Here is a 27,713-nt window from a genome sequence, read left to right on the forward strand (position 1 = left end):
TATGTTTCTCTTGGCAGACGTTCAAGTCTCGGGGTAAATACACGCCAAGGCAACATTTTTGGGACCGACCCTCTTCCTATTGATGCTTATCTCTTTGTTGCCATCAGCTCAGTGTAACCTTCACCTCTATTTGGAGGCCTTGGCAACCTGACTAGTTGCTCTGAATACTCAATATATAACAGGTGGTGGTTGGTAGGGAGCATGTGCATAGCAACCAGTCTGTCGCAAATGACTTAGAAGTGGTTTATCTGAGCGTTCAGCTGCTGTGGTTGACGTATTGGTGACTTACATTCGTTACCTGACCTCATATCCTTATGTCTTTTCTCTAATAGGGCGGCCTGAAGAACAACAAGCACGAGTGCACGCTGTCCTCGCAGGAATACGTGCACGAACTGCGATCCGGGATAACAGATGAAAAGCTCCTCAATTGCCTGGAGTCCCTGAGAGTCTCCCTGACCAGCAACCCTGTAAGGTAAGTCAGACGTCTGTCAGAACTAATGATGAGAATGCCTTCACGTCCTCCACTGATACCTCATCAGGATGGCATTGATGTCACATGCAATGCTATCTAATTGTAGTTTGTCTGTGACCTCTAAATCCCGCTTCCTAGTTGTCCAGCAGTTCACCACGCTTGTATGCTCGGGCACTGAGCTGATTTACATTCTCACTGTAGTGGCCAGGCTTCATATTGCAGGCCATCTTCCCTTTGAAAATGAATGAGAGCTTTGCCTGTAATACTAAGCCTGTCCACTGTAATAACAATGGAGCTGTTCGCTTCCTGCTGAAATCAACTGCCGATCTAATATTGATGACCAGTTCTGAGGATTAGGCGCCAGTAGTTTACAGCTGGACGATCTCTTTAATCCAAAGTGCACTGGAGTGAGATGTGCCAAAGTCAAGGTACTTTTACATGGAACGAGAGTTGGGTGCATAAGTGCCTGACAGCTGTTCTGCGGAATAGCACCCGACTTAAATTCTGTGGTTACACAAGAGCGATAGTGATCCAAGTGAATAGAGGTGGCCAGAATCGTTCCAGCCTGCCTGCCTCCAGTCACAGGAGTTGCTCAAAAACTGAGTGATTCCTGTTCACATGGGCAGTCAGTTGCCTGGTTATTAGTTCTGTTAAAAACCAAGCGAAAAGTTGGCGCATGTCTGTCTGCCCCGTGTGCCAGAAAGTCAAATCTATGCCAACTATGAAATTATGTAAATTGGCACTAAAATGTCCTGTCTTTGGCATAAATTATAGTAAATTTGCCAAGCTGCTGGTGGCCCTGCCCCTTCTGTTAAGCTCCAGCTACTTTTTTGGAAAATTTGCATGAAAGGCGGAGAAAGAACAAAACATGTGCAAATTTTTTGCAAATGTAACTTTTTACATCAGAATTTTGGCACGTGGTCCTGCATTTATTCCTCTGTATGATTGTGGAGGGACCCTTTGTTGTACACGGGCCCCTTTGCAGTCACATGGTCTATAGTAGATATGCCACTGCTTCTGCTGCAGTAAATCCTAGATTGTATAATTAAAGCAGGCAGAGATTTTGCCAATTTTGATACATTTAAAGGGTTTGTCCCACTTCTAGCAGTTTTGCTGCAGAAAGCAGACAGCTCTATACATTGTGCAGTGTACTGGGTCGGTACTCCAGTGCCATTCACTTCAATAGACCTGCGGTGTCCGAGCGGAGGCTGGCCATAGTGGGGAAGACCACAGGTAAACAAGATGGATGTCACAGGTGGCTCTGCGATTTCTCCAGACAAGGGTAGAAAGTGACCTAGCTCAGTCATGCGTGGAATAGGCAGAATAATAGTAACAGCTATACTTAACGGTTTTGTCACGTGATGCCAGTACCTTTGGGGGTGAACTCGGGTGGTTGGTAGTGAAATAACGGAGACGAGTCCATGTAGGTTTTATTGTAAATCGAAGGTACACCGTTTACTCAGCAGTTTGTAAGCACTCTTTAACAATCTACAGTTCACAGATTTGCAGACTTGTTTTGCAGTTGAATTTAACATTGTTCCAAACACAGAATATCACAAAACAATTTTCTTCAATGTTCTCTAGCTCTATTTAAAGTTACCCAGAAAGAATCTGCTCAGTCCTAGTTATCTGAGGGTTGTTATCCTTAGGATTATGTAGTAGAAGATATAGTTACTAAGATATGGCCGCTTGCACTTTCCCGGGCTTTACAACTCACTTGTACAACTCACTGTTATGTAGATGGTTCTCAGATCTTTTTACTCCACTCTGCACTTATTCTGGAAGCTTGTGTATTCCCAGTCTGGACTCCAGCAACCTTAACTGCGCCTGCACTGCATCACACCTCATCTCTCGCCCACCTTCCAACAACAGCTCTCCTCAACTCCCCCTTCACTTCCTGCTACTTTCCCGCACTTTTCTCAACACTCCCATAAACATCCTGCCTCGCCCTGCAAACTTTCCGTCTCAACTCTTCCCCTTCTACCAATCAGGGATTTCTTTGACAAACAGCCAATGAAGAGCAAGCTGTTGCTGGGCGGAATAGCTCCAGCCTGTAATTTAGTGGAAAGCCAGGGTCTCTCCTCCATACAATACCTTCCATGTCTCTGCAGGAGCGCATGGCTAGGTATTTTGTGACTTAAGAATGTGTGATTATCCTGTAGGACCCCCCGGGCTACTACAGGCCTGCAGTTCCAACCAGGGCCACTGTGCAATGTACAGCACTGTCTGCTTCCTGGATCAAAACAGCTAGAAGTGAACAACACCTTTAAGCATAACATATATTAAGAAGTTAAAGAGTTTTTCGCTATATTCTGATTAATCTTTTTGTGCATAAAGTCGGAAATCTCCATTAACAAATTACTCCAATTAAGTCTCGGAATCGGTTTTACACTCACCAATTTAGGTTTCAATTACAAATTTTCATTATTTACTTGAATTGCATCAATTAAATACAATGACATGAAGTTTATTGATTGTTTTGTGAAACTGAGTGAATGTTTGAAAATTCGATAACGGCAAAAAACACACAATATTATTTGTAACGGATTAATAATGAGCTGGTGGAAGGCGATCGTTTCGTACCGCCGATGCAGCGCTCTACTTCTCCTAACTAAAGACAATAAATTACTAATATTTCCAGTGTAAGGGCCGGGCACAGGTTGTGCAGGAGCTGCCAGGGTGGAGGTGTGCAGCGCATTATACAGTGTCGCCCCTATTGAGCACATATAGGTCCTCGGCAGCTTTAAACATGATGTAATGCAATCACACGTAGCAGTAATACCGCAGGAGATGCCTGCACTATACGAAAAACAAAAGTTTTTGTTGTGATTTACCCCACATTGTGGCGGCAGTTTTAGCTGGATACAATTAGTGTTACAGTCAAAAACAATATCGCAATTGTGGTAAAAATATAACAAAAGTTCTCAGATAGGGAAATTTGATTGGGAATTCCAATGGGTGCAGGGACTGATGGGAATGGAGGCAATCACTGCTGAATATGTTGGTGCTATACACTGACCAATCACTGCATTAGGAGCTGCTGACGCCTGACATCTTGTGATACCACATGATGGCCACGTCACGATCTGCTCTCACATAATGGGCTGATCTCCTCTGCACAGCAGAAGGCACCATGTGGCAGTCATGGGTAACTGTGGTGACTTGAGTGACTTTGACCGCGGGCAGATTGTTGGTGCCAGGAGGTGTGGTGCCAGTATTTCTGAAACAGTCATACTTGATGGCTGTTCTTGAACCAAGAATGTAGCAAGACTAGTTGGACCATAGACAGAAATCCAACAGAAGATCACACAGGCCAAATGTGTTTGATCCTAGAGGTGAGCATCAGGTGGCACGTCTGGTATCTCAGTAATGACATGCAAAAGTGGACCAACTTGAACCAGCAGAACAACAGTATGGAAGTTAGACAAATTTTCACAATCACCATGCGGTGTACCACGCGCTGACTGGGGTTCAATAGCCGAACACTGACAAAGGTGCCCCTGATGACTCTATGTCATCGCCAACAAGGCTCACACAGGCCAGGAAAGACACTAATGGACCTTGGATTTGTGGTAGAAGGTTGTCTACAATAGCAAGGCCCATTTCCTGCAGAACTATATGAATCAGCAGATCCACATCTAAGGTAAACAGCATGAAGCTGTATCCAATGGGTGCAACATTGGGGTTCAACAGGCCAGTGGTGGGGGTGTCATGGTTTGGAGAGTGTTTTCTTGTCATGGCCAGAGATCGTTGGGCATCTTACAGATAGAGCTGCTGCAGCAGGCGTGGGTCAAGTTAAGTATGGAGGATGTTCACCACTTTGTTCTGTGATTGCCCAAAAAATGGACCAACCTGTTATTAAGTAGGTGTTCCTAATGCAGTGACTATCCAGCAACAGGGAGTAAAAGGCATCAGTGTCACCATGTGGTGACACACAGAGCACCTGGGCTCTGACATAAAGACCAGAGGTCTCCAACCTGTGGCTTCCGAGTTGTTGCAAAGTGACATCTTCCAGTGTGATGAGGGATGTATTCTTGGACACCTGGAGAGCCCAAAGTTGGAGACCTCTACTTATTAGAAAAAAGTAACCTGTACATGGACTCCCATATGTATTACTGAAACGTTAGCCCCTGCAGGTTCTGTAGATTCTACGGGTTTGTGACTTTGGCCCTCTACTCTGTACTCATCGTTCTCTGAATGTAAATTTATCCATAAAAGAGACAGTAAATAACACAATTTGATAATATTTTTACAAAAGAACCCGAACTACTTTGAAAATGTATGTGATGCTGTCCCATTAATTTTCCCTGCGTTCATGCGGGCGCCTCATTGTAACATTACTGCTCTGATCCGACCAATTCTTTCCACGTTCACAAGTGTGTAATGCGCTCTGCCTGTCACATCCGTTTGTTTACTTTGTTGTTTAAGGATTAAGAAAGACTCTTAAAACATAAAGTAAGCAGAGCCCTAAAAGAGGCTTTCCTGACCGCCGGTACTGTGTGTGCTGCACTAATCGGGGGGCATATTAACCGCAAAAGTGCCTTCAAGTGGCATTCTGGAAAGTATTTGTGGCTCTTAAAAGCCCCTAAGAAGCATTCCAGGCGTCCTTTATAAGAGTAGATTTAATCCTTTGCATTTAACAAAACCAGTGAATAAGAAAATACCACAGAAACCCATCCTGAGTAAGAGAGATCTCCTGCACAACCAGCAGGCGGTATTATAGAAGTTATATTCTTGTACATAGGAGCAGTATTATAGTAGTCATATTCTTGTACATTGGAGGCAGTATTATAGTAGTTATATTCCTGTACATAGGAGGGCAGTATTATAGTAGTTATATTCTTGTACATAGGAGGCAGTATTATAGTAATTATATTCTTGTACATATGGGGCAGTATTATAGTAGTTATATTCTTGTACATAGGAGGCAGTATTATAGTAGTTATATTCATGTGCATAGGAGGCAGTATTATAGTAGTTATATTCTTGTACATAGGATCAGTATTATAGTAATTATATTCTTGTACATAGGGGGCAGTATTATAGTAGTTATATTCTTGTACATAGGAGGCAGTATTATAGTAGTTATATTCTTGTATGTAGGGGACAGTATTATAATAGTTATATTCTTGTATTTAGGGAGCAGTACTATAGTGGTTATATTCTTGTACATAGGGAGCAGTATTATAGTAGTATATTCCTGTACATAGGAGGGCAGTATTATAGTAGTTATATTCTTGTATGTAGGGGACAGTATTATAGTAGTTATATTCTTGTACATAGGGGGGCAGTATTATAGTAGTTATATTCTTGTACATAGGAGGCAATATTATAGTAGTTATATTCTTGTACATAGGATCAGTATTATAGTAATTATATTCTTGTACATAGGGGGCAGTATTATAGTAGTTATATTCTTGGACATAGGAGGCAGTATTATAGTAGTTATATTCATGTACATAGGAGGCAGTATCATACTAGTTATATTCTTGTACATAGGAGGGAGTATTATAGTAGTTATATTCTTGTACATAGGAGGCAGTATTATAGTAGTTATATTCTTGTACATAGGATCAGTATTATAGTAATTATATTCTTGTACATAGGGGGCAGTATTATAGTAGTTATATTCTTGTACATAGGAGGCAGTATCATACTAGTTATAGTCTTGTACATAGGAGGCAATATTATAGTAGTTATATTCTTGTACATAGGGGGCAGTATTATAGTGGTTATATTCTTGTACATAGGGAGCAGTATTATAGTAGTTATATTCTTGTACATAGGAGGGCAATATTATAGTAGTTATATTCTTGTACATAGGAGGCAGTATTATGGTAGTTATATTCTTGTACATGGGGGCAGTATTATACTAGTCATATTCATGTACATAGGAGGCAGTATTATAGTAGTTATATTCTTGTACATGCGGCCAGTATTATAATAGTTATATTCTTGTATTTAGGGAGCAGTATTATAGTGGGTTTATTATTGTACATAGGGGGGCAGTATCATAGTACTTATATTCCTGTACATAGGAAGGCAGTATTATAGTAGTTATATTCTTGTATATAGGGAGCAGTATTATAGTAGTTATATTCCTTTACATAGGAGGGCAGTATTATAGTAGTTATATTCTTGTACATAGGAGGCAGTATTATAGTAGTTATATTCTTGTACATAGGGGACAGTATTATAGTAGTTATATTCCTGTACATAGGAGGGCAGTATTATAGTAGTTATATTCTTGAACATAGGAGGCAGTATTATAGTAATTATGTTCTTGTACATATGGGGCAGTATTATAGTAGTTATATTCTTGTACATAGGAGGCAGTATTATAGTAGTTATATTCATGTGCATGGGAGGCAGTATTATAGTAGTTATATTCTTGTACATAGGATCAGTATTATAGTAATTATATTCTTGTACATAGGGGGCAGTATTATAGTAGTTATATTCTTGTACATAGGAAGCAGTATTATAGTAGTTATATTCTTGTATGTAGGGGACAGTATTATAATAGTTATATTCTTGTATTTAGGGAGCAGTACTATAGTGGTTATATTCTTGTACATAGGGAGCAGTATTATAGTAGTTATATTCCTGTACATAGGAGGGCAGTATTATAGTAGTTATATTCTTGTATGTAGGGGACAGTATTATAGTAGTTATATTCTTGTACATAGGGGGGCAGTATTATAGTAGTTATATTCATGTACATAGGAGGCAGTATCATACTAGTTATATTCTTGTACATAGGAGGGAGTATTATAGTAGTTATATTCTTGTACATAGGAGGCGGTATTATAGTAGTTATATTCTTGTACATAGGATCAGTATTATAGTAATTATATTCTTGTACATAGGGGGCAGTATTATAGTAGTTATATTCTTGTACATAGGAGGCAGTATCATACTAGTTATATTCTTGTACATAGGAAGGCAGTATTATAATAGTAGTTATATTCTTGTACATAGGGGGCAGTATTATAGTAGTTATATTCTTGTACATAGGGGGCACTATTATAGTAGTTATATTCTTGTACATAGGAGGGCAATATTATAGTAGTTATATTCTTGTACATAGGAGGCAGTATTATGGTAGTTATCTTCTTGTACATGGGGGCAGTATTATACTAGTCATATTCTTGTACATGCGGCCAGTATTATAGTAGTTATATTCTTGTACATAGGGGGCAGTATTATAGTAGTTATATTCTTGTACATGCGGCCAGTATTATAATAGTTATATTCTTGTATTTAGGGAGCAGTGTTATAGTGGGTTTATTATTGTACATAGGGGGGCAGTATCATAGTACTTATATTCCTGTACATAGGAAGGCAGTATTATAGTAGTTATATTCTTGTATATAGGGAGCAGTATTATAGTAGTTATATTCCTTTACATAGGAGGGCAGTATTATAGTAGTTATATTCTTGTACATAGGAGGCAGTATTATAGTAGTTATATTCTTGTACATAGGGGGCAGTATTATAGTAGTTATATTCTTGTACATAGGGAGCAGTATTATAGTAGTTATATTCTTGCACATAGGGGCAGTATTATAGTAGTTATATTCTTGTACATAGGGGGCAGTATTATAGTAGTTATATACTTGTACATAGGAGCAGTATTATAGTAGTTATATTCTTGTACATAGGAAGCAGTATTATAGTAGTTATATTCCTGTACATAGGAGGGCAGTATTATAGTAGTTATATTCTTGTACATAGGAGGCAGTATTATAGTATTTATATTCTTGTACATGCGGCCAGTATTATAGTAGTTATATTCTTGTACATAGGGGGCAGTATTATACTAGTTATATTCTTGTACATGCGGCCAGTATTTTAATAGTTATATTCTTGTATTTAGGGAGCAGTATTATAGTGGTTATATTCTTGTACATAGGGGGCAGTATTATAGTACTTATATTCCTGTACATAGGAAGGCAGTATTATAATAGTAGTTATATTCTTGTACATAGGGGGCAGTATTATAGTAGTTATATTCTTGTACATAGGGGGCACTATTATAGTAGTTATAATCTTGTACATAGGAGCAGTAATATAGTATTTATATTCTTGTACATAGGGACAGTATTATAGTAGTTATATTCTTGTACATGCGGCCAGTATTATAGTAGTTATATTCTTGTACATAGGAGGGCAGTATTATAGTAGTTATAATCTTGTATATAGGGGGTAATATTATAGTAGTTATATTCTTGTACATAGGGACAGTATTATAGTAGTTATATTCTTGTACATAGGAGGCAGTATTATATTAGTTATGTTCTTGTACATAGGGACAGTATTATAGTAGTTATATTCTTGTACATAGGGGGCAGTATTATAGTAGTTATATTCTTGTACATAGGAGGCAGTATTATAGTAGTCATATTCTTGTACATAGGAGGCAGTATTATAGTAGTTATATTCTTGTACATAGAGACAGTATTATAGTAGTTATATTCTTGTACATAGGGGCAGTATTATAGTAGTTATTTTGTTGTACATAGGGGAGCAGTATTATAGTAGTTATATTCTTGTACATAGGAGGCAGTAGTATAGTAGTTATATTCTTGAACATAGAGGGCAGTGTTATAGTAGTTATATACTTGTACATAGGAGCAGTGTTATAGTAGTTATATTCTTGTACATAGGGAGCAGTATTATAGTAGTTATATTCCTGTACATGCGGCCAGTATTATAGTAGTTATATTCTTGTACATAGGGGGCAGTATTATACTAGTTATATTCTTGTACATGCGGCCAGTATTTTAATAGTTATATTCTTGTATTTAGGGAGCAGTATTATAGTGGTTATATTCTTGTACATAGGAGGCAGTAGTATAGTAGTTATATTCTTGAACATAGAGGGCAGTATTATAGTAGTTATATACTTGTACATAGGAGCAGTATTATAGTAGTTATATTCTTGTACATAGGAGGCAGTATTATAGTAGTTATATTCTTGTACATGCGGCCAGTATTATAGTAGTTATATTCTTGTACATAGGGGGCAGTATTATACTAGTTATATTCTTGTACATGCGGCCAGTATTTTAATAGTTATATTCTTGTATTTAGGGAGCAGTATTATAGTGGTTATATTCTTGTACATAGGGGGCAGTATTATAGTACTTATATTCCTGTACATAGGAAGGCAGTATTATAATAGTAGTTATATTCTTGTACATAGGGGGCAGTATTATAGTAGTTATATTCTTGTACATAGGGGGCAGTATTATAGTAGTTATAATCTTGTACATAGGAGCAGTAATATAGTATTTATATTCTTGTACATAGGGACAGTATTATAGTAGTTATATTCTTGTACATGCGGCCAGTATTATAGTAGTTATATTCTTGTACATAGGAGGGCAGTATTATAGTAGTTATAATCTTGTATATAGGGGGTAATATTATAGTAGTTATATTCTTGTACATAGGGACAGTATTATAGTAGTTATATTCTTGTACATAGGAGGCAGTATTATAGTAGTTATGTTCTTGTACATAGGATCAGTATTATAGTAATTATATTCTTGTACATAGGGGGCAGTATTATAGTAGTTATATTCTTGTACATAGGAGGCATTATTATAGTAGTTATATTCATGTACATAGGAGGCAGTATCATACTAGTTATATTCTTGTACATAGGAGGGAGTATTATAGTAGTTATATTCTTGTACATAGGAGGCGGTATTATAGTAGTTATATTCTTGCACATAGGATCAGTATTATAGTAATTATATTCTTGTACATAGGGGGCAGTATTATAGTAGTTATATTCTTGTACATAGGGGGCAGTATCATACTAGTTATATTCTTGTACATAGGAAGGCAGTATTATAATAGTAGTTATATTCTTGTACATAGGGGGCAGTATTTTAGTAGTTATATTCTTGTACATAGGGGGCACTTTTATAGTAGTTATATTCTTGTACATAGGAGGGCAATATTATAGTAGTTATATTCTTGTACATAGGAGGCAGTATTATGGTAGTTATCTTCTTGTACATGGGGGCAGTATTATACTAGTCATATTCTTGTACATGCGGCCAGTATTATAGTAGTTATATTCTTGTACATAGGGGGCAGTATTATAGTAGTTATATTCTTGTACATGCGGCCAGTATTATAATAGTTATATTCTTGTATTTAGGGAGCAGTGTTATAGTGGGTTTATTATTGTACATAGGGGGGCAGTATCATAGTACTTATATTCCTGTACATAGGAAGGCAGTATTATAGTAGTTATATTCTTGTATATAGGGAGCAGTATTATAGTAGTTATATTCCTTTACATAGGAGGGCAGTATTATAGTAGTTATATTCTTGTACATAGGAGGCAGTATTATAGTAGTTATATTCTTGTACATAGGGGGCAGTATTATAGTAGTTATATTCTTGTACATAGGGAGCAGTATTATAGTAGTTATATTCTTGCACATAGGGGGCAGTATTATAGTAGTTATATTCTTGTACATAGGGGGCAGTATTATAGTAGTTATATACTTGTACATAGGAGCAGTATTATAGTAGTTATATTCTTGTACATAGGAAGCAGTATTATAGTAGTTATATTCCTGTACATAGGAGGGCAGTATTATAGTAGTTATATTCTTGTACATAGGAGGCAGTATTATAGTATTTATATTCTTGTACATGCGGCCAGTATTATAGTAGTTATATTCTTGTACATAGGGGGCAGTATTATAGTAGTTATATTCTTGTACATAGGAGGCAGTATTATAGTAGTCATATTCTTGTACATAGGGGCAGTATTATAGTAGTTATTTTGTTGTACATAGGGGAGCAGTATTATAGTAGTTATATTCTTGTACATAGGAGGCAGTAGTATAGTAGTTATATTCTTGAACATAGAGGGCAGTATTATAGTAGTTATATACTTGTACATAGGAGCAGTGTTATAGTAGTTATATTCTTGTACATAGGGAGCAGTATTATAGTAGTTATATTCCTGTACATGCGGCCAGTATTATAGTAGTTATATTCTTGTACATAGGGGGCAGTATTATACTAGTTATATTCTTGTACATGCGGCCAGTATTTTAATAGTTATATTCTTGTATTTAGGGAGCAGTATTATAGTGGTTATATTCTTGTACATAGGAGGCAGTAGTATAGTAGTTATATTCTTGAACATAGAGGGCAGTATTATAGTAGTTATATACTTGTACATAGGAGCAGTATTATAGTAGTTATATTCTTGTACATAGGAGGCAGTATTATAGTAGTTATATTCTTGTACATGCGGCCAGTATTATAGTAGTTATATTCTTGTACATAGGGGGCAGTATTATACTAGTTATATTCTTGTACATGCGGCCAGTATTTTAATAGTTATATTCTTGTATTTAGGGAGCAGTATTATAGTGGTTATATTCTTGTACATAGGGGGCAGTATTATAGTACTTATATTCCTGTACATAGGAAGGCAGTATTATAATAGTAGTTATATTCTTGTACATAGGGGGCAGTATTATAGTAGTTATATTCTTGTACATAGGGGGCAGTATTATAGTAGTTATAATCTTGTACATAGGAGCAGTAATATAGTATTTATATTCTTGTACATAGGGACAGTATTATAGTAGTTATATTCTTGTACATGCGGCCAGTATTATAGTAGTTATATTCTTGTACATAGGAGGGCAGTATTATAGTAGTTATATTCTTGTACATAGGAGGCAGTATTATAGTAGTTATGTTCTTGTGCATAGGGACAGTATTATAGTAGTTATATTCTTGTACATAGGGTGCAGTATTATAGTAGTTATATTCTTGTACATAGGAGGCAGTATTATAGTAGTCATATTCTTGTACATAGGAGGCAGTATTATAGTAGTTATATTCTTGTACATAGAGACAGTATTATAGTAGTTATATTCTTGTACATAGGGGGCAGTATTATAGTAGTTATTTTGTTGTACATAGAGGAGCAGTATTATAGTAGTTATATTCCTGTACATAGGAGGCAGTAGTATAGTAGTGATATTCTTGTACATAGGGGGCAGTGTTATAGTAGTTATATATTTGTACATAGAGGGCAGTATTATAGTACTTATATTCTTGTACATAGGAGGCAGTAGTATAGTTGTTGTATTCTTGTTCATAGGGGGCAGTATTATAGTAGTTATATTCTTGTAGATAGGAGGCAGAATTATAGTAGTTATATTCTTGTACATAGGGGGCATATAATAGTAGTTATATTCTGTACATAGGAGCAGTTTTATAGTAGATATATTCTTGTACAAAGGAGTAGTATTATAGTAGTTATATTCTTGTACATAGGGGGCAGTATTATAGTACTTATATTCTTCTACATAGGAGCAGTATTATAGTAGTTATATTCTTCTACATAGGAGCAGTATTATAGTAGTTATATTCTTGTACACAGGGGGCAGTATTATAGTAGTTATATTCTTGTATATAGGGAGCAGTAGTATAGTAGTTATATTCTTATACATAGGAGCAGTATTATAGTGGTTATATTCTTGTACATAGGGGGCAGTATTATAGTAATTATATTCTTGTACACAGGAGGCAGTATTATAGTAGTTATATTCTTGTACATAGGAGGCAGTATTATAGTAGTTATATTCTTGTACATAGGGGGCAGTATTATAGTAGTTATATTCTTGTACATAGGGGCAGTATTATAGTAGTTATATTCTTGTACATAGGGTGCAGTATTATAGTAGTTTTATTCTTGTACATAGGATGCAATATTATAGTAGTTGTATTCTTGTACATAGGGGCAGTATTATAGTAGTTATATTCTTGTACATAGGGAGCAGTATTATAGTAGTTATATTCTTGTACATAGGGGGCAGTATTATAGTAGTTATAATCTTGTACATAGGAGCAGTAATATAGTATTTATATTCTTGTACATAGGGACAGTATTATAGTAGTTATATTCTTGTACATGCGGCCAGTATTATAGTAGTTATATTCTTGTACATAGGAGGGCAGTATTATAGTAGTTTTGTTCTTGTGCATAGGGACAGTATTATAGTAGTTATATTCTTGTACATAGGGTGCAGTATTATAGTAGTTATATTCTTGTACATAGGAGGCAGTATTATAGTAGTCATATTCTTGTACATAGGAGGCAGTATTATAGTAGTTATATTCTTGTACATAGAGACAGTATTATAGTAGTTATATTCTTGTACATAGGGGGCAGTATTATAGTAGTTATTTTGTTGTACATAGAGGAGCAGTATTATAGTAGTTATATTCCTGTACATAGGAGGCAGTAGTATAGTAGTGATATTCTTGTACATAGGGGGCAGTGTTATAGTAGTTATATATTTGTACATAGAGGGCAGTATTATAGTACTTATATTCTTGTACATAGGAGGCAGTAGTATAGTTGTTGTATTCTTGTACATAGGGGGCAGTATTATAGTAGTTATATTCTTGTAGATAGGAGGCAGAATTATAGTAGTTATATTCTTGTACATAGGGGGCATATAATAGTAGTTATATTCTGTACATAGGAGCAGTTTTATAGTAGATATATTCTTGTACAAAGGAGTAGTATTATAGTAGTTATATTCTTGTACATAGGGGGCAGTATTATAGTACTTATATTCTTCTACATAGGAGCAGTATTATAGTAGTTATATTCTTCTACATAGGAGCAGTATTATAGTAGTTATATTCTTGTACACAGGGGGCAGTATTATAGTAGTTATATTCTTGTATATAGGGAGCAGTAGTATAGTAGTTATATTCTTATACATAGGAGCAGTATTATAGTGGTTATATTCTTGTACATAGGGGGCAGTATTATAGTAGTTTATATTCTTGTACACAGGAGGCAGTATTATAGTAGTTATATTCTTGTACATAGGAGGCAGTATTATAGTAGTTATATTCTTGTACATAGGGGGCAGTATTATAGTAGTTATATTCTTGTACATAGGAGGCACTATTATAGTAGTTATATTCTTGTACATAGGGGGCAGTATTATAGTAGTTATATTCTTGTACATAGGGGCAGTATTATAGTAGTTATATTCTTGTACATAGGGTGCAGTATTATAGTAGTTTTATTCTTGTACATAGGATGCAGTATTATAGTAGTTGTATTCTTGTACATAGGGGCAGTATTATAGTAGTTATATTCTTGTACATAGGGAGCAGTATTATAGTAGTTATATTCTTGTATATAGGGCAATGTTATCCATAAATGCTGGATCTGACACATGCTGGCAACAAATGCACCCCATTGATTGTAATGGGGTACATCCAGGTCTGGCATTGCAACTAGCAGTTTATAAAACAGAATTGCACAGCTGCTTTATTTTCTCCTGGATTTTCTGACGGATCTGCACCAGAAGCTCCAAGCAAAACTTCCAATACAGATGTGAATGGGTCTTTAGATGTTACTCAAAATGTGAAATCTTAACATACAATAAGTAAGTGTACCGTGCAGGACACACAACTGTAGTAAAAATATTGTTTACTTTTCCACCTTTCATTCCTCCTTAAATTTTGACTGTTTTCTCCATTCCCAGAAAACTAGATGCAGTTAAATAAGATGAATATGTATTACAGCCGGGGAACTTTTTCACACAGAGAAGCAGGGAAAAGAAGAGATTTGTCTTGTGTCAATTTATAAAAATTGTGGATTTGAAAGAAAAATGCAGCAGTTAAGCGCAATCACGCCTCCAACATCAATTTTTTTTTACTGTTCAACAAAAAACAAAAGAAAAGGGATAAGAAATCAGTTTGTGCAATGTGTCAAGTGAATAGAATTATGAAGCCCTTTGTTATATATGATCACTAGCAGTCATCATCATTTGTGTAGTTTATTCCCCTTAGAGGTCAATAATCCTCCGCAGCGCCACCTATAGGAACATACAGTAGCTTCCCTATGAATTAACAGCACTTGTAACGTGACTGTACAGTAAACCAAGCCAGAATATCCATGTACAGACAGCTGTTTTGGTGTGCTCCTTGGCTAAGTGAGATGGCATCAGTGTGAGTCCTCTATGGCCTGTAACCTCATGGTGCTTTCTCCTATGGTGCACTCTACAAGCAGCAACATTTTCCCACTCACATTAATGGCTTCTCACCCACCCCAAGAGAACCCTACGGTGATCAGGCCAAGAACCCTTCAACGGATGTATGTCCATGGATATTCTGGTTTAGCTTACATCTCCGACTATGTTGCAAGGCCTGTTATAAGGTCAGATATTGACTCATAGGGTAACTACCTTCCAATGGGTAGTGCTGTGAAGGATTACTCCATCGCCCATTTGCATAGCTTGTTCCCAGGGAGCATTGCCTGGCCTCTAAGACTTCTTGCACCATGATGATTCTCTCCACAAGGAAAAATATTACATTTACGTTACTTTTCAGACAAGAACTTATTTCCAACTTGACATTCTTTGCCCTGGCGAGCAGCACACCTAAATGCAGCCATATACTTGCCGGTTTTTAATATCTGAAATATCTCTGTAATTAGCGTGTATCTTTTGAAGTACTTTATATCTGCCTTCATAACTGTTCTCAAGGAACCGTTGTAGTATGAAATCAGAAAACATGCCTACTTGCTTCCAGATACAACGCCGGTATACTCCATGCAGTAGCTGAGCTACAATGCCACAAACAACACGTGGGCAAAAGTGGATCCTTTTTTGGAGGAAAGTAGTGATTTTTTTTAGTCTCATTTGACCTTTTTAAAGGGAGTGAATGACCTTATTTTTATTGTATTTTCTATCCATTAAAACAACAGTTTTATAGAGTATTTGATTTATACAGGAGTCAGAAAATTTGACATGTATGGGGAAGTGTTGTGGGCATACTCTGGGCATGCAGAGGTTACTGTGCCATGAGAGGGAAGAGGGAGGAGGAGATACATTGTACTCTTCATCTACTTTCAGTAGTGCTCTCCTGTGTTATCTGCTTCCAACTTTATAATAATTGTTACAGTTTATTCCCTTCTGATAATAGAGGTGTTCCTTCTATTCTTTCATGAGGATGCAATGACTGTTGACTGCCCCCAGTATACACAAAGAAAGCTGAAAGTGATTAAAAGTTTCCGTCAAGCAGGTGGATGTGAATTCATCTTGCCACACACCAGTTTGACTTTGGGCTACCTGGAGAGGCAGCATCTGGGGAACCCCAGTTTTCACCCTTGACCCCTCCACGCAGGCTATGGTCTTTGCTGTAGGGTCTCCAAGCCGTTATTTGCACAGACAGTCCTGGTAGTGCGGCTGCTGAAGCTGTACTGGGCAGAGATGCAGAGCCTGAAGGTCTGAACAGGAGTCTTGCTGATATGGAGGCTATAGTCCATGCTGGTGGTACAGGTGCGGAAACAAGGACCAGGCTGCAAGCAATAGCAAGGTTCAGAATACAGAGATGAGGTCAGGGAGCACAGAAGTCAGAATGGTCAGGTAAGGATCAGGACCTGGATGTGCACTAACAGGGACTTAGTCACAGCTGGCAGTATGAGACCAAATTGCCTAGGCATCCTCCATAAGGCGAGCATGTCTAATATAGCTTGGTGGACTAGATTAATTAGCATGCACTAGCCATTTAATAAATGGGGCGATAGCTTGTGTGAGCCCAGAGGTGCAGTATGTCATAGCTGGTGGCGTCCAACCCTAACCACAGAAGCAGGTGAGCGACAACAATATCAGCCATTGACTGATAATATATACTGTGAGATATATATATATATAAGATATATGGGGATGTGGAAAATGGTGTTAAAAATGTAATCATGCAGACAGCAGACTATAGAGCTGGAGGAGCTGAATAGATTGATGTGGAAGTTTGTGGAAAAAGATTCAGTTTAACTAGAGATGAGCGAGCCTACTCGGCCACGCCCCTTTTTCGCATGAGCACTGCGATTTTCGAGTACTTCCGTACTCGGGCGAAAAGATTCGGGAGGCGCCGTGGGTGAGTGGGGGTTGCAGCGGGGAGTGGGGGGGGGGGAGAGGGAGAGAGAGAGGGCTCCCCCCTGTTCCCCGCTGCTACCCCCGCGCCGCCACGCCTCCCCCCGCCCCCCCCGGCGCCCCCCCAAACTTTTCACCCGAGTACTGAAGTACTCGAAAATCGCGGTGCTCGATCGAGTAATTACTGGAAACGAGTAGATTCGCTCATCTCTAAGTTTAACCCCTTAGTGACCAAGCCTTACATAGAATAACTCTGTAAAGGTTTTGTATATCCAAGTGATTCTGACATTGTCTATTTTTACCACCTAAATGAAGAACAATTTGTGTATATTTATTAAAAGTGCCAAAATTGGGAACATTTAAAAAATATATTAATTTTTCACATTTTCAACTGTATTATCTGAAATATGTGCAAACATACTGTATGAATTGTTGATAAGATATATATTTCCATCTGTTCACTTTATTCTGGGCGCACATTTGAAAAACGTTCATTTTTTTAACGATTTAGGAAACGTACAAATTTATCATTGCTTATTAACATTTTAAGGAACAAACAACATGGATCGGATCCATGACGAGAGGTGAAATTTAAACTTTTTAAAAAACTTTTACATGATCGCCGTTATCCATTGGATAGCGGCAAAACATGACCAATAACCACACACGTGAAATCTGCACGCTTTCAGCTACATTTGGTAGTAAGAAGCAGGAAGATTTTAAATTACCCGGCAATTCACGGCTTTTGCGCATGCATCCGTCATTATGGCGACGGGTGCGTGCGCAGAAGCCATGGTAAGGTCCATGGATAAATCTGGGGGCCTTAGTTACGTAATTTCATCCTCCCTCACAAAAACTTTTTTTTTTTTTTTACACTTTTTTAAACTTTTTTTTTAACTTTAAATGATCACTGTTATCCATTGGATATCAGTAATTACATCACCAGGAACCGCATACAGCTGTCCCCGGTGACTTCACTCTGCTCCCGGCTACACATGGTAGCCAGGAACAGAGGGATTTTAAATTTCCCCGGGCACAAGCCCCTCTGTGCAAGCGCCCAATGTATGATGTAGAAGGGAACCTCAGGTCCTGGAAGCCCGGTACATCGCAGAGCATGGGGGTGCGTATTTTCACCTCCCCTCATGAATCCGATTCATGAGGGGAGGTGAAACTTTAACTTTATTTTACTTTTTTAAGCTTTTCTGTGATTGACACTCTCCATTGGACAGTGGCGATCATGGACCCGGGACCGATCACCACGGTCCTTGGTGACATCTCCTGGTTCCCAGGTTATTTCAAATGTCCCGCGCTGATCTTCTCTTCTGCGCATACGACGCCAATTTTCTTTGGTACGCATACGCAGAAGACGCCGGGTGGTCCATTCCTGACCAGTTCATCGGAGGACATTGCGGAGGACGGGGGCGAGTATGGATGCGATCCGTAAGTGGAGCTGAAACTAACTTCTTAAAACTTTTTATTTACTTTATTGCGATCAGCACTATCTATTGGTTGTCTGCTACCTCCTGGAACTGAAAGCATGGAGCTGTCAGGTCCACAGCCCTTGGAGCTTTATACCTCGGAGGATGCATGTTTTTATGCCCTCTAGGATTAAAGCTCAGTTAGCCAGCCAGGACGTAAAAGCACTATGAGGCTGTCACTACGGGGTTAACTAGCAATTAATTCATTTAATTCCTGCTTGCTCTGGGCTTAGGAGTCCAGTGGGTGGTTCTTCCTTGCATGTGTGTATATACAAAGATCGCTGTCAATCACTGATAAGCACGCCCATTCCTAAACCCAGAGTGAGCAAGAATAAATGAATAAATTGCCAGTTAAGTCGAATCTTTCCCCACAAATCTATATATCAGTCGACTCGGCTCCTCGGGCTCCATAACATGATGCCTGCAGATCGACCAGCAGGTATAAGGAGACCGCTGACTTCTACAATTAGAACTTGATTTGCACAATAGTTCATCTATTGACGTTTCCCTTTAATAGGTACAACTTGTTGCTCTCCTCCTTAAGTACACATCGATGATACTTGGCCGTGGAAAGGACCAGACAGGACTCTGTTTAGCTCTCGATCTTTTATATTTAAGCTGCAGCACTCAATCATGTAATTTTCCCACTAGAACAAATGTTCTCCGGCCAACGTCACCGTCCTGTAATAACCGAGCTGTGACATTTACCAGGAAAATACGGAAGGCAGAAATTGTTTTGACTGTGAGAAAATGTTACAGAGAAAAAAGTTCAGATCCTTGAAGGTCATTGTCTTCTGACGACACATTGGTGGCCACATATTCATGTAAGGAGAGTTGAGCTCCAGGTTTATGGTAATAGTGTAGATTGACATTGTATATTGCCGATGGCCCAAGTAACCATCTCAGAACAAGTGAGTATTGAGGTGCAGTTATTCCAGAAGTGGGAATAAAACCTGCATCTATGCTAACTTATTTTATAAATCCCTTGTCCAGCCTTTGTGTGCAGTAATAGGTACCACAGGGTGCCGCTTTGTTGATTTTTTTTTTTAAAGCCTTGAAAGGGGAGAAGTTAGCTACTAACTCCAAGTTAAAATCAACAAGAATTTACCAGCTGCTTCGCTATCTCCCGTCTTCTTGTTGGGTCTGTTACTATGTAACTATCTCACAGCTAATCCATTAGAGTGGGCCAGCTGAACGCACTGCTGCAGTACAGCCTCTTTTGGAGAGGAATTCCTGATTGGTTAGCTTCTTTTTAAATATTTCTAGTTTCTATGGTGTGTTGCTGGTTATAGTGCAGAGTATGTGCATTTAAATCCAGTATTCTTTCTGTGCTTCTAGTATCTTGTTCCCAGTCTTGTTTTTCCTGTCAGTGTAGTGTTTTCCTGTGGTTATTTCTATTACAGTCCTCACTTCTTAGCCTAGTAGTGGTTGTTTGCCTTTTAATTGTTCGCATCTGGCCTTCTTAGTTCAGCTCTGCTCAGTTTGCTTGTCTTCTTCGTAGGTCTTAGTGCCCTCCTATTATTTGTCAGTCAGTGTTTAAAATATAGTACGGTTTCCAGAGAGATATATTTAGGGATATTCAGGAACAGTGGTGCCTGGTGTTAGGGTCAGCATCAGGGCAACATTAGAGCATCTAAAGATAAATATTGACTTGGTCATAAATCATCTTAGAGGATCACTCAGGAGAGGTCAGAGCGGGGCTGAAGACTGAGCCACCAGACGAGCTCCCTAACAGATTTGCTAGTAAACAGCATTCTGTTGCTTGTTTTATACTGTGATACATAGAAGCTGCAGAAACCAAATAGTGCAATATTTTTAATAAAACCCTATTACAAAAATCATTTTCAGCTAAAAATGTATGCATTTAAGTAAAAACATACCCCCAAAAGCCTCTATAGCTTTTAAAAACAATCAAGCAAGTATCTGTCCAGTAGCAGCAATGGACGGAGGAAGGTACCTCATTGTAATTGGCTGCCATTAATAGCTGAGAGTAGGAGAGGGAGGACCACTGGGTGACAAAAAAAAAAACACCTTCTTAGAGCTAATACGGCAGACAATGATAGATGTCAGGTAGGTACTTCCTGTTACTGAAAGGCAAGGACAGTCTGGATCAAATAGTTGCCTGCACTGGAGATGCAGCGTAATATAAATCTTACTTAATCGTATTTACAGGGACAATAAATGGGCCCCTGTCGCAGGTCAAGGTGATGCAAGGCTCAGGATACGATGCAGCAGATGGAGTAACTAAAGTATACTATAGTTATTTGAGAACACAGGAATACAACTGAACAATTGTAGAGTACCGAGCAGAAACAATCTACTGTTAACTAAAACATAGTAATACCTTCTGAGCGATATCTATAACTCTTTGCCAATATCAATACAGTCTCATGGAAATACAGATTACAGAACATAATTCAAAGCTTCTCTTTGGGGGTCAACACTCCACCTCTGAGGTTACTTTCTATTTCCCCTGTCAAATAGCTCAGTCCCAAAATTAGACATTTTGACTTTCCTCCACTAGTGCGAATGACTCTCAGACGCGTGAGCAATGTCCCTTACAATTCAGTTTCTTTCTCCAAATGCAAGCAGAAAACATTGCAGGCCTTCTGGGAAATTATTTCCTGTCCCTATCGATGTGCACACCTAGCATCTTTACTGAGACCGGCCTCACTTACAGTTCAATGCATGAGAGTTGCAGCTTCTATCGACCTGATCTCCTCTACAGTGTTCTCATTCTGACTCCTTGTTGCTAATAGGCCCTCCCTCCCAGGTCCAGGACTGTTGCAGCTTCTCTCTATTCTGCTTCCTGGTATTTTAAGCCGCAGCTCTCTCAAACTCTCCTGTGGCACGAGCACAGCTCACTATGCAGCTTAAATTGCCTCTTGTTATCTCAAGTCATCATCCATTCAGATAGATTCAAGTGCGCATGCTCAGTTCCATTGTGTCAAATTTTGCCCCTTGTTATGATTTTGTAGCAATTTTAGGTGCATCTCTCCTATACATCTCTATGGCAATATTATCCCCTTGGGGTGAGTCCTTTAAACCCCCACTTGCTGACCAATGCTTAATAGGTCAGTTATTACGATAGCAATGTGGAGCTGTATCTAAAGAGCTTGCATACCATACTATAATCCCCCCAACTAAAAAAAAAAAGTACAATGAGGTTGTCCCTAGTGGCTGAGCGCCCCCAAGAGATCCCAAGTAGATGCCGCACCGCATTTGAGAGAAAGACAGATGTCATTGCATTATCTATGCGGCGCTACAGAATATGTTAGCACGGTACAAATAATGAAATATATAATATTGCAAGGAAATGTTATTGTAGTTATAAGAACACAAGTGGTATTTATGTAGGACTTTGGCTGAAGTTGTAGTCTTGAACTGAGAACATCCCGCCCCGATGCAGAAACACATCATCATAGAAAGAGAATAAAACCTGGAGATCATAAATTCTCTGCTGATCAACTTCCTGGCCAGCAGGGGGCAGGCTGTGCAGTTGTAATAAGCCGTATTTTATCACCGTTACTGTTTATTTCATCCTGTATTTGCTTGATTGTTTTTTCAAAGCCTGGTAATAATTCATTGCATTTCCCAGTAAAACACAGAAAGCTGGTAATTATTCAGATGCAGTTATTAAAACGGTGATATTTAAGAAATTGAAATGTAGCCGGGCTGGGATTTCTATATTTTACAATTAATATGTAAATCAGCTTGGCAAGGAATTATTTTCCTGAGTTTGTTGTTTTATGACAAATCAGATGCAAATTGGTAAAACCTGGAACACATGGATATTGTGTGTAGGAATAGATATGTCATGTGTAGAACCGTGCTGTCACGTATCACACAGCTGAGTGATAATCTGTAATCTGCATCGCGGAATAGGCAGGCGACACAGAAATCAGTTTGATGCAGACACCAGTCGGGGGGGGGGGGGAGAGTGGTCACGGTAGGGGCAGGCAACACAGGAATCGGTATGATGCAGACACCAGTCCAGAGGGGGCATGGTAGGGGCAGGCGACACACAAATCAGTACAATGTGGACACCGGTCGGGGATGGGGGGGAGTCGTGGTAGTGGCAGGCGACACATGAATTGGTACGATGCGAACACCAGTCGGGGCGGTCGTGGTAGTGGCAGGCGACACATGAATCGGTAAGAATCGGACACCAGTCGGGGGGAGGGGTTGCGGTAGGGGCGGGCGACACATGAATTGGTACGATGCAGACACCAGTCGAGGGTAGGTGTTGCGGTAGGGGCAGGTGACACTTGAATCGGAACGATGTGGACACCAGTGGCGGCGTCTCATGGTAGGGGCAGGTGACACAGGTATCGATACAATGTGGACACCAGGCTTGCACAAATATATATATTTTTTCCTTTAACAACTAAACTTGGAGATTAAGTTGCCATAGAAGCTTCTGGTAATAGATAAGTAATATACAGATATTCAGAAACAATAGACAACCTAACTGACTCCAACTAAGAGTCTGCTTAACTCTATCGTGAGTGGGGGATGGTAGCATTCTGTTATAAAGCACAAAAAACTGCAACACACTTCACTTCAGAACACATGGTAGGACCACTCAACACCTCAACCCAGCAATGGCAGTCGCCTAAACACTGTCCAAAAGTAATGCAAATGTCCAATAACGTGTCTGCAACTGGTGGAAAACTGTGCCTCTACTGTCGTGTATTATAACTGGGAGGCCTGCATTTAAGTCACTACCCGTGTGCACATGTTGGGCCTTTTCCTGAGGACCAACCTCACTTACATATCTCCAGTGTGTTCGGTACCATAATGTAGGTGACGTGTCTTTTAATATCTGCAGGATGATGTGAATCTTTTGTAGCAGTCTCTCTAGCTGTAGTTCCTGCAGCTTTGTGTTTTAGCAACATTGGTTCTGGTGTATTGTGGAGCTTCACTTCTAAAACAATGGCTGTCTTCTTTCTTGTGCAACTGGCCCTCTAGCAGGCACTGATTCTCCAGGACACTACCTCCATGACTCCCCAACCGACTCCTCACTCCTTTGGCAGCTCTCTCTCCTGTCCATGCATTCTCTCTTAAGAGTGCATTCACATGAGCAATAGTGAGTCATGCCCAAGATTCTTGGGCGCAAATCACATTGCACAGCACACGCACTCCCTCCTTGTGTTGTGCGATGTGCAGGAGACCACACATCTGCATATTTTATCCTCATGCGAGACTTGCATGAAAATAGAACATGCTAGGATGTTTCTATCTCGCAGCATCGCTGCAAGAGAAAAATTGTCCGTTAACATACACCCATTACCAATAGTTGTACTTTTGTGTGTCTCGCAATGCACAAAACTCGCATGATTTTCTCACCCATGTGAATGCACCCTCAGGTTCAGTCCCACTGGACCTGCTCTCCAGCTTGCAGCTCTCTATGATCTCAAGTTTTCCAGATCTCCCACCTGATCTCTGCAGCCAATTGCTAGTCGCATATAACACTCCATAGAGAAATACATAAACTGCAGTAATGTATGCCAGCCAGTAGAGGTCACCCTTCTGCCATCCAAATTACATAACTATAGGAACCATAACAGAGCTCATTACAGCACAGAGATAGAGGATGATATATGAGAGCTAGTGAATGGACATTAGATAAGATAGATATATGAGAGAATAGGAGAGAGATGAGAGAGATATAAAGGGAAAAGAGAAATAGGAGAGAGCTCCATAGATAGCAGAGATGGAGAGAGAGATGTAGTGATGGATACGAGATACATATGACAGATATGAGATGGATAGATACAGGGGTGTCACTTTTCTGCTGCCTGAAGCAAAGTGTGACACCCGTCCCTTCCCGCAAAAAAAAACACTAATTTTATATGCAAGATGCCCAACATCTATTTGAACTATTAAGACTTGTCTGAAGCGACAGAGTAAGTGCCCCCAGTACTAACAGTGACCCCCTTAGTGGCCCCAGTGTTAATAGTGTTCCCCTCAGTGGACCTACAACCAGCAGCAACCCAACACCATCAATCGAACATTTAACAGTTGGGAAGGGTATAAATTTTTCCTTAAGGAGATGCCTAGACTGTGAGTGAGAAGACTTATAAGGCCATGCATGCTCCTCTGGGAAATATATGCAAATAAGGAAGATGGAATAATGCCTCCGCAGCGCCACCTATTGGATGGCAACATTCCTGCAAATCATGGTCAGACGATGTCTTTACAAAGACTTGTATTAAAGGTCTGACATTCATTTGCAAGAATAAAAATCAACTAAATACCAGCCTCTAGCGCCACCCCTCTGTGATGCTGCCTCATAGTAGGGGTACCCTTGGGTTGATATGACATGGGTAATGGATAGATATGAGATGGCTATATGGACAGATAGATCGGATGGATAGGTAGAGAGATATGAGAGATGAATGGATGAAGATGAGCGAGATGGAAATCAAATGGATGATATTGGATGGATGGATGGATGGGTAGGTGGGTGGATAAAGGACTCTGTTGCTGTTCAGCATGTGAAATGTCCCGGTTCATACAAGGTAAGGAGAATGAAGCGAAGGTAAATGGGAGGCACATTTCTGCCTTAATATTCGGAGCAGCTTTAATGCAGTTATGTTTCCTAATACACAAGATGATGAATTGCTCTCTGGATTTAAATGAATCCCCGTTTCCTGCTTGAAGTCCTATTAAAGTTACAGATGTATGAATAGCAGCATTACCAGCACACCTCATCCATCTCCCATCCTAAGACTGTCTGTGGGGGTGCTGATGGGGTCTCTGGCATGTACCCTCACTGATAAGCCCCTAGAGGTGGACCTCTCCGCAGAGTTTCTCCCTCTCACTACAACACTGTTGAGTCCATGAACCTCCACCAATGGTTTGTTTTCTAACGTACCCCTCTCATTTTCTATGACATTTTTCGCCCTCCTTCTTTTCTTATACAATAACTTTCACCCCTTCCACCTTTTGCCCCCTCATTCACTCCCTTCAGCCCCCAGTGTATCACACTAGTTTGATAAATCGCATTGATCCGGTATTGACTGCAGTCATAAGAGTTAATCGCAGCTTCAAATGGACGGAGGGGAAGCTTTCAAAGAACTCATCAGAGACGTCTCCAGACTGCGAGGCTCCAGATGATATAATTTTATCAATTAAAATGCTTCAGAGACCTGTTGAGATTTTGCCTTTAAATGAAGTTCAGTGAGAAAATAATATATAGAAGGTAAACAGCTGCAGCCGCGGGGCATTCCTCTGAGATTTCACTAATTCTGAGGTTTATTACAATCTATAGAGCTCGTTCTCGCAGTCGGCGTGCAGGAAAAACAGGGCAATTTTAATTAACAATATAACTATATACAACAAAGTTCTGACTGCATGTAATGACATCATCTTCAGCTAAAGCGATCAAAGGTGACTGTCAGATGTCCACTAGAATTCGCCAAATTAATTATTGAGCTACATCCTGTCTTATATTCCAGAGCTGCACTCACTATTCTGCTGGTGGAGTCAGTGTGTACATACATTACTTATCCTGTACTGATCCTGAGTTACATCCGGTATTATACACCAGAGCTGCACTCACTATTCTGCTGGTGGAGTCACTGTGTACATACATTACTTATCCTGTACTGATCCTGAGTTACATCCGGTATTATACACCAGAGCTGCACTCACTATTCTGCTGGTGGAGTCACTGTGTACATACATTACTTATCCTCTACTGATCCTGAGTTACATCCGGTATTATACACCAGAGCTGCACTCACTATTCTGCTGGTGGAGTCACTGTGTACATACATTACTTATCCTGTACTGATCCTGAGTTACATCCGGTATTATACACCAGAGCTGCACTCACTATTCTGCTGGTGGAGTCACTGTGTACATACATTACTTATCCTGTACTGATCCTGAGTTACATCCGGTATTATACACCAGAGCTGCACTCACTATTCTGCTGGTGGAGTCACTGTGTACATACATTACTTATCCTGTACTGATCCTGAGTTACATCCTATATTATACTCCAGTGCTGCACTCACTATTCTGCTGGTGGAGTCACTGTGTACATACATTACTTATCCTGTACTGATCCTGAGTTACATGGTGTATTATACTCCAGAGCTGCACTCACTATTCTGCTGGTTGAGTCACTGTGTACATATATTACTTATCCTGTACTGCTCCTGAGTTACATCCTGTATTATACTCCAGAGCTGCACTCACTATTCTGCTGGTGGAGTCACTGTGTACATACATTATTTATCCTGTACTGATCCTGAGTTACATCGTGTATTATACTCCAGAGCTGCACTCACTATTCTGCTGGTGGAATCACTGTGTACATACATTACTTATCCTGTACTGATCCTGAGTTACATCCTGTATTATACTCCAGAGCTGCACTCACTATTCTGCTGGTGGAGTCACTGTGTACATACATTACTTATCCTGTACTGCTCCTGAGTTACATGCTGTATTATACTGCAGAGCTGTACTCACTATTCTGCTGGTGGAGTCACTGTGTACATACATTACTTATCCTGTACTGATCCATGCATTCTGAATTCTGCAGTTCTTATTAAAAAAAACAAGCAAGCCTGTCAACAAACATATTATATTGTATGGAGGTAGAGATGAGCGAACACCAAAATGCTCGGGTGTTCGTTATTCGGAACGAACTTCCCGCGATGTTCGAGGGTTCGTTTCGAACAACGAACCCCATTGAAGTCAATGGGCGACCAGAGCATTTTTGTATTTCGCCGATGCTCGCTAAGGTTTTCATGTGTGAAAATCTGGGCAATTCAAGAAAGTGATGGGAAT

General features: G+C 39.3%; 1 protein-coding gene across 2 annotated transcripts in view; it reads left to right on the forward strand.

Annotated features, from left to right (window-relative positions):
- Positions 1 to 27,713, forward strand: part of DIAPH2 (diaphanous related formin 2) — a 1,247,874-nt gene that overhangs the window by 231,839 nt on the left and 988,322 nt on the right. For both annotated transcript variants that reach the window (XM_066581425.1, XM_066581424.1), the window contains one exon: positions 333 to 472. In XM_066581425.1, the coding sequence (XP_066437522.1) occupies positions 333 to 472 (140 nt within the window). The remainder of the gene's footprint in view (positions 1 to 332; positions 473 to 27,713) is intronic.

This window comes from Eleutherodactylus coqui, chromosome 10, assembly GCF_035609145.1.
Source record: "Eleutherodactylus coqui strain aEleCoq1 chromosome 10, aEleCoq1.hap1, whole genome shotgun sequence".
NCBI classification, from domain to species: Eukaryota; Metazoa; Chordata; class Amphibia; order Anura; family Eleutherodactylidae; genus Eleutherodactylus; species Eleutherodactylus coqui.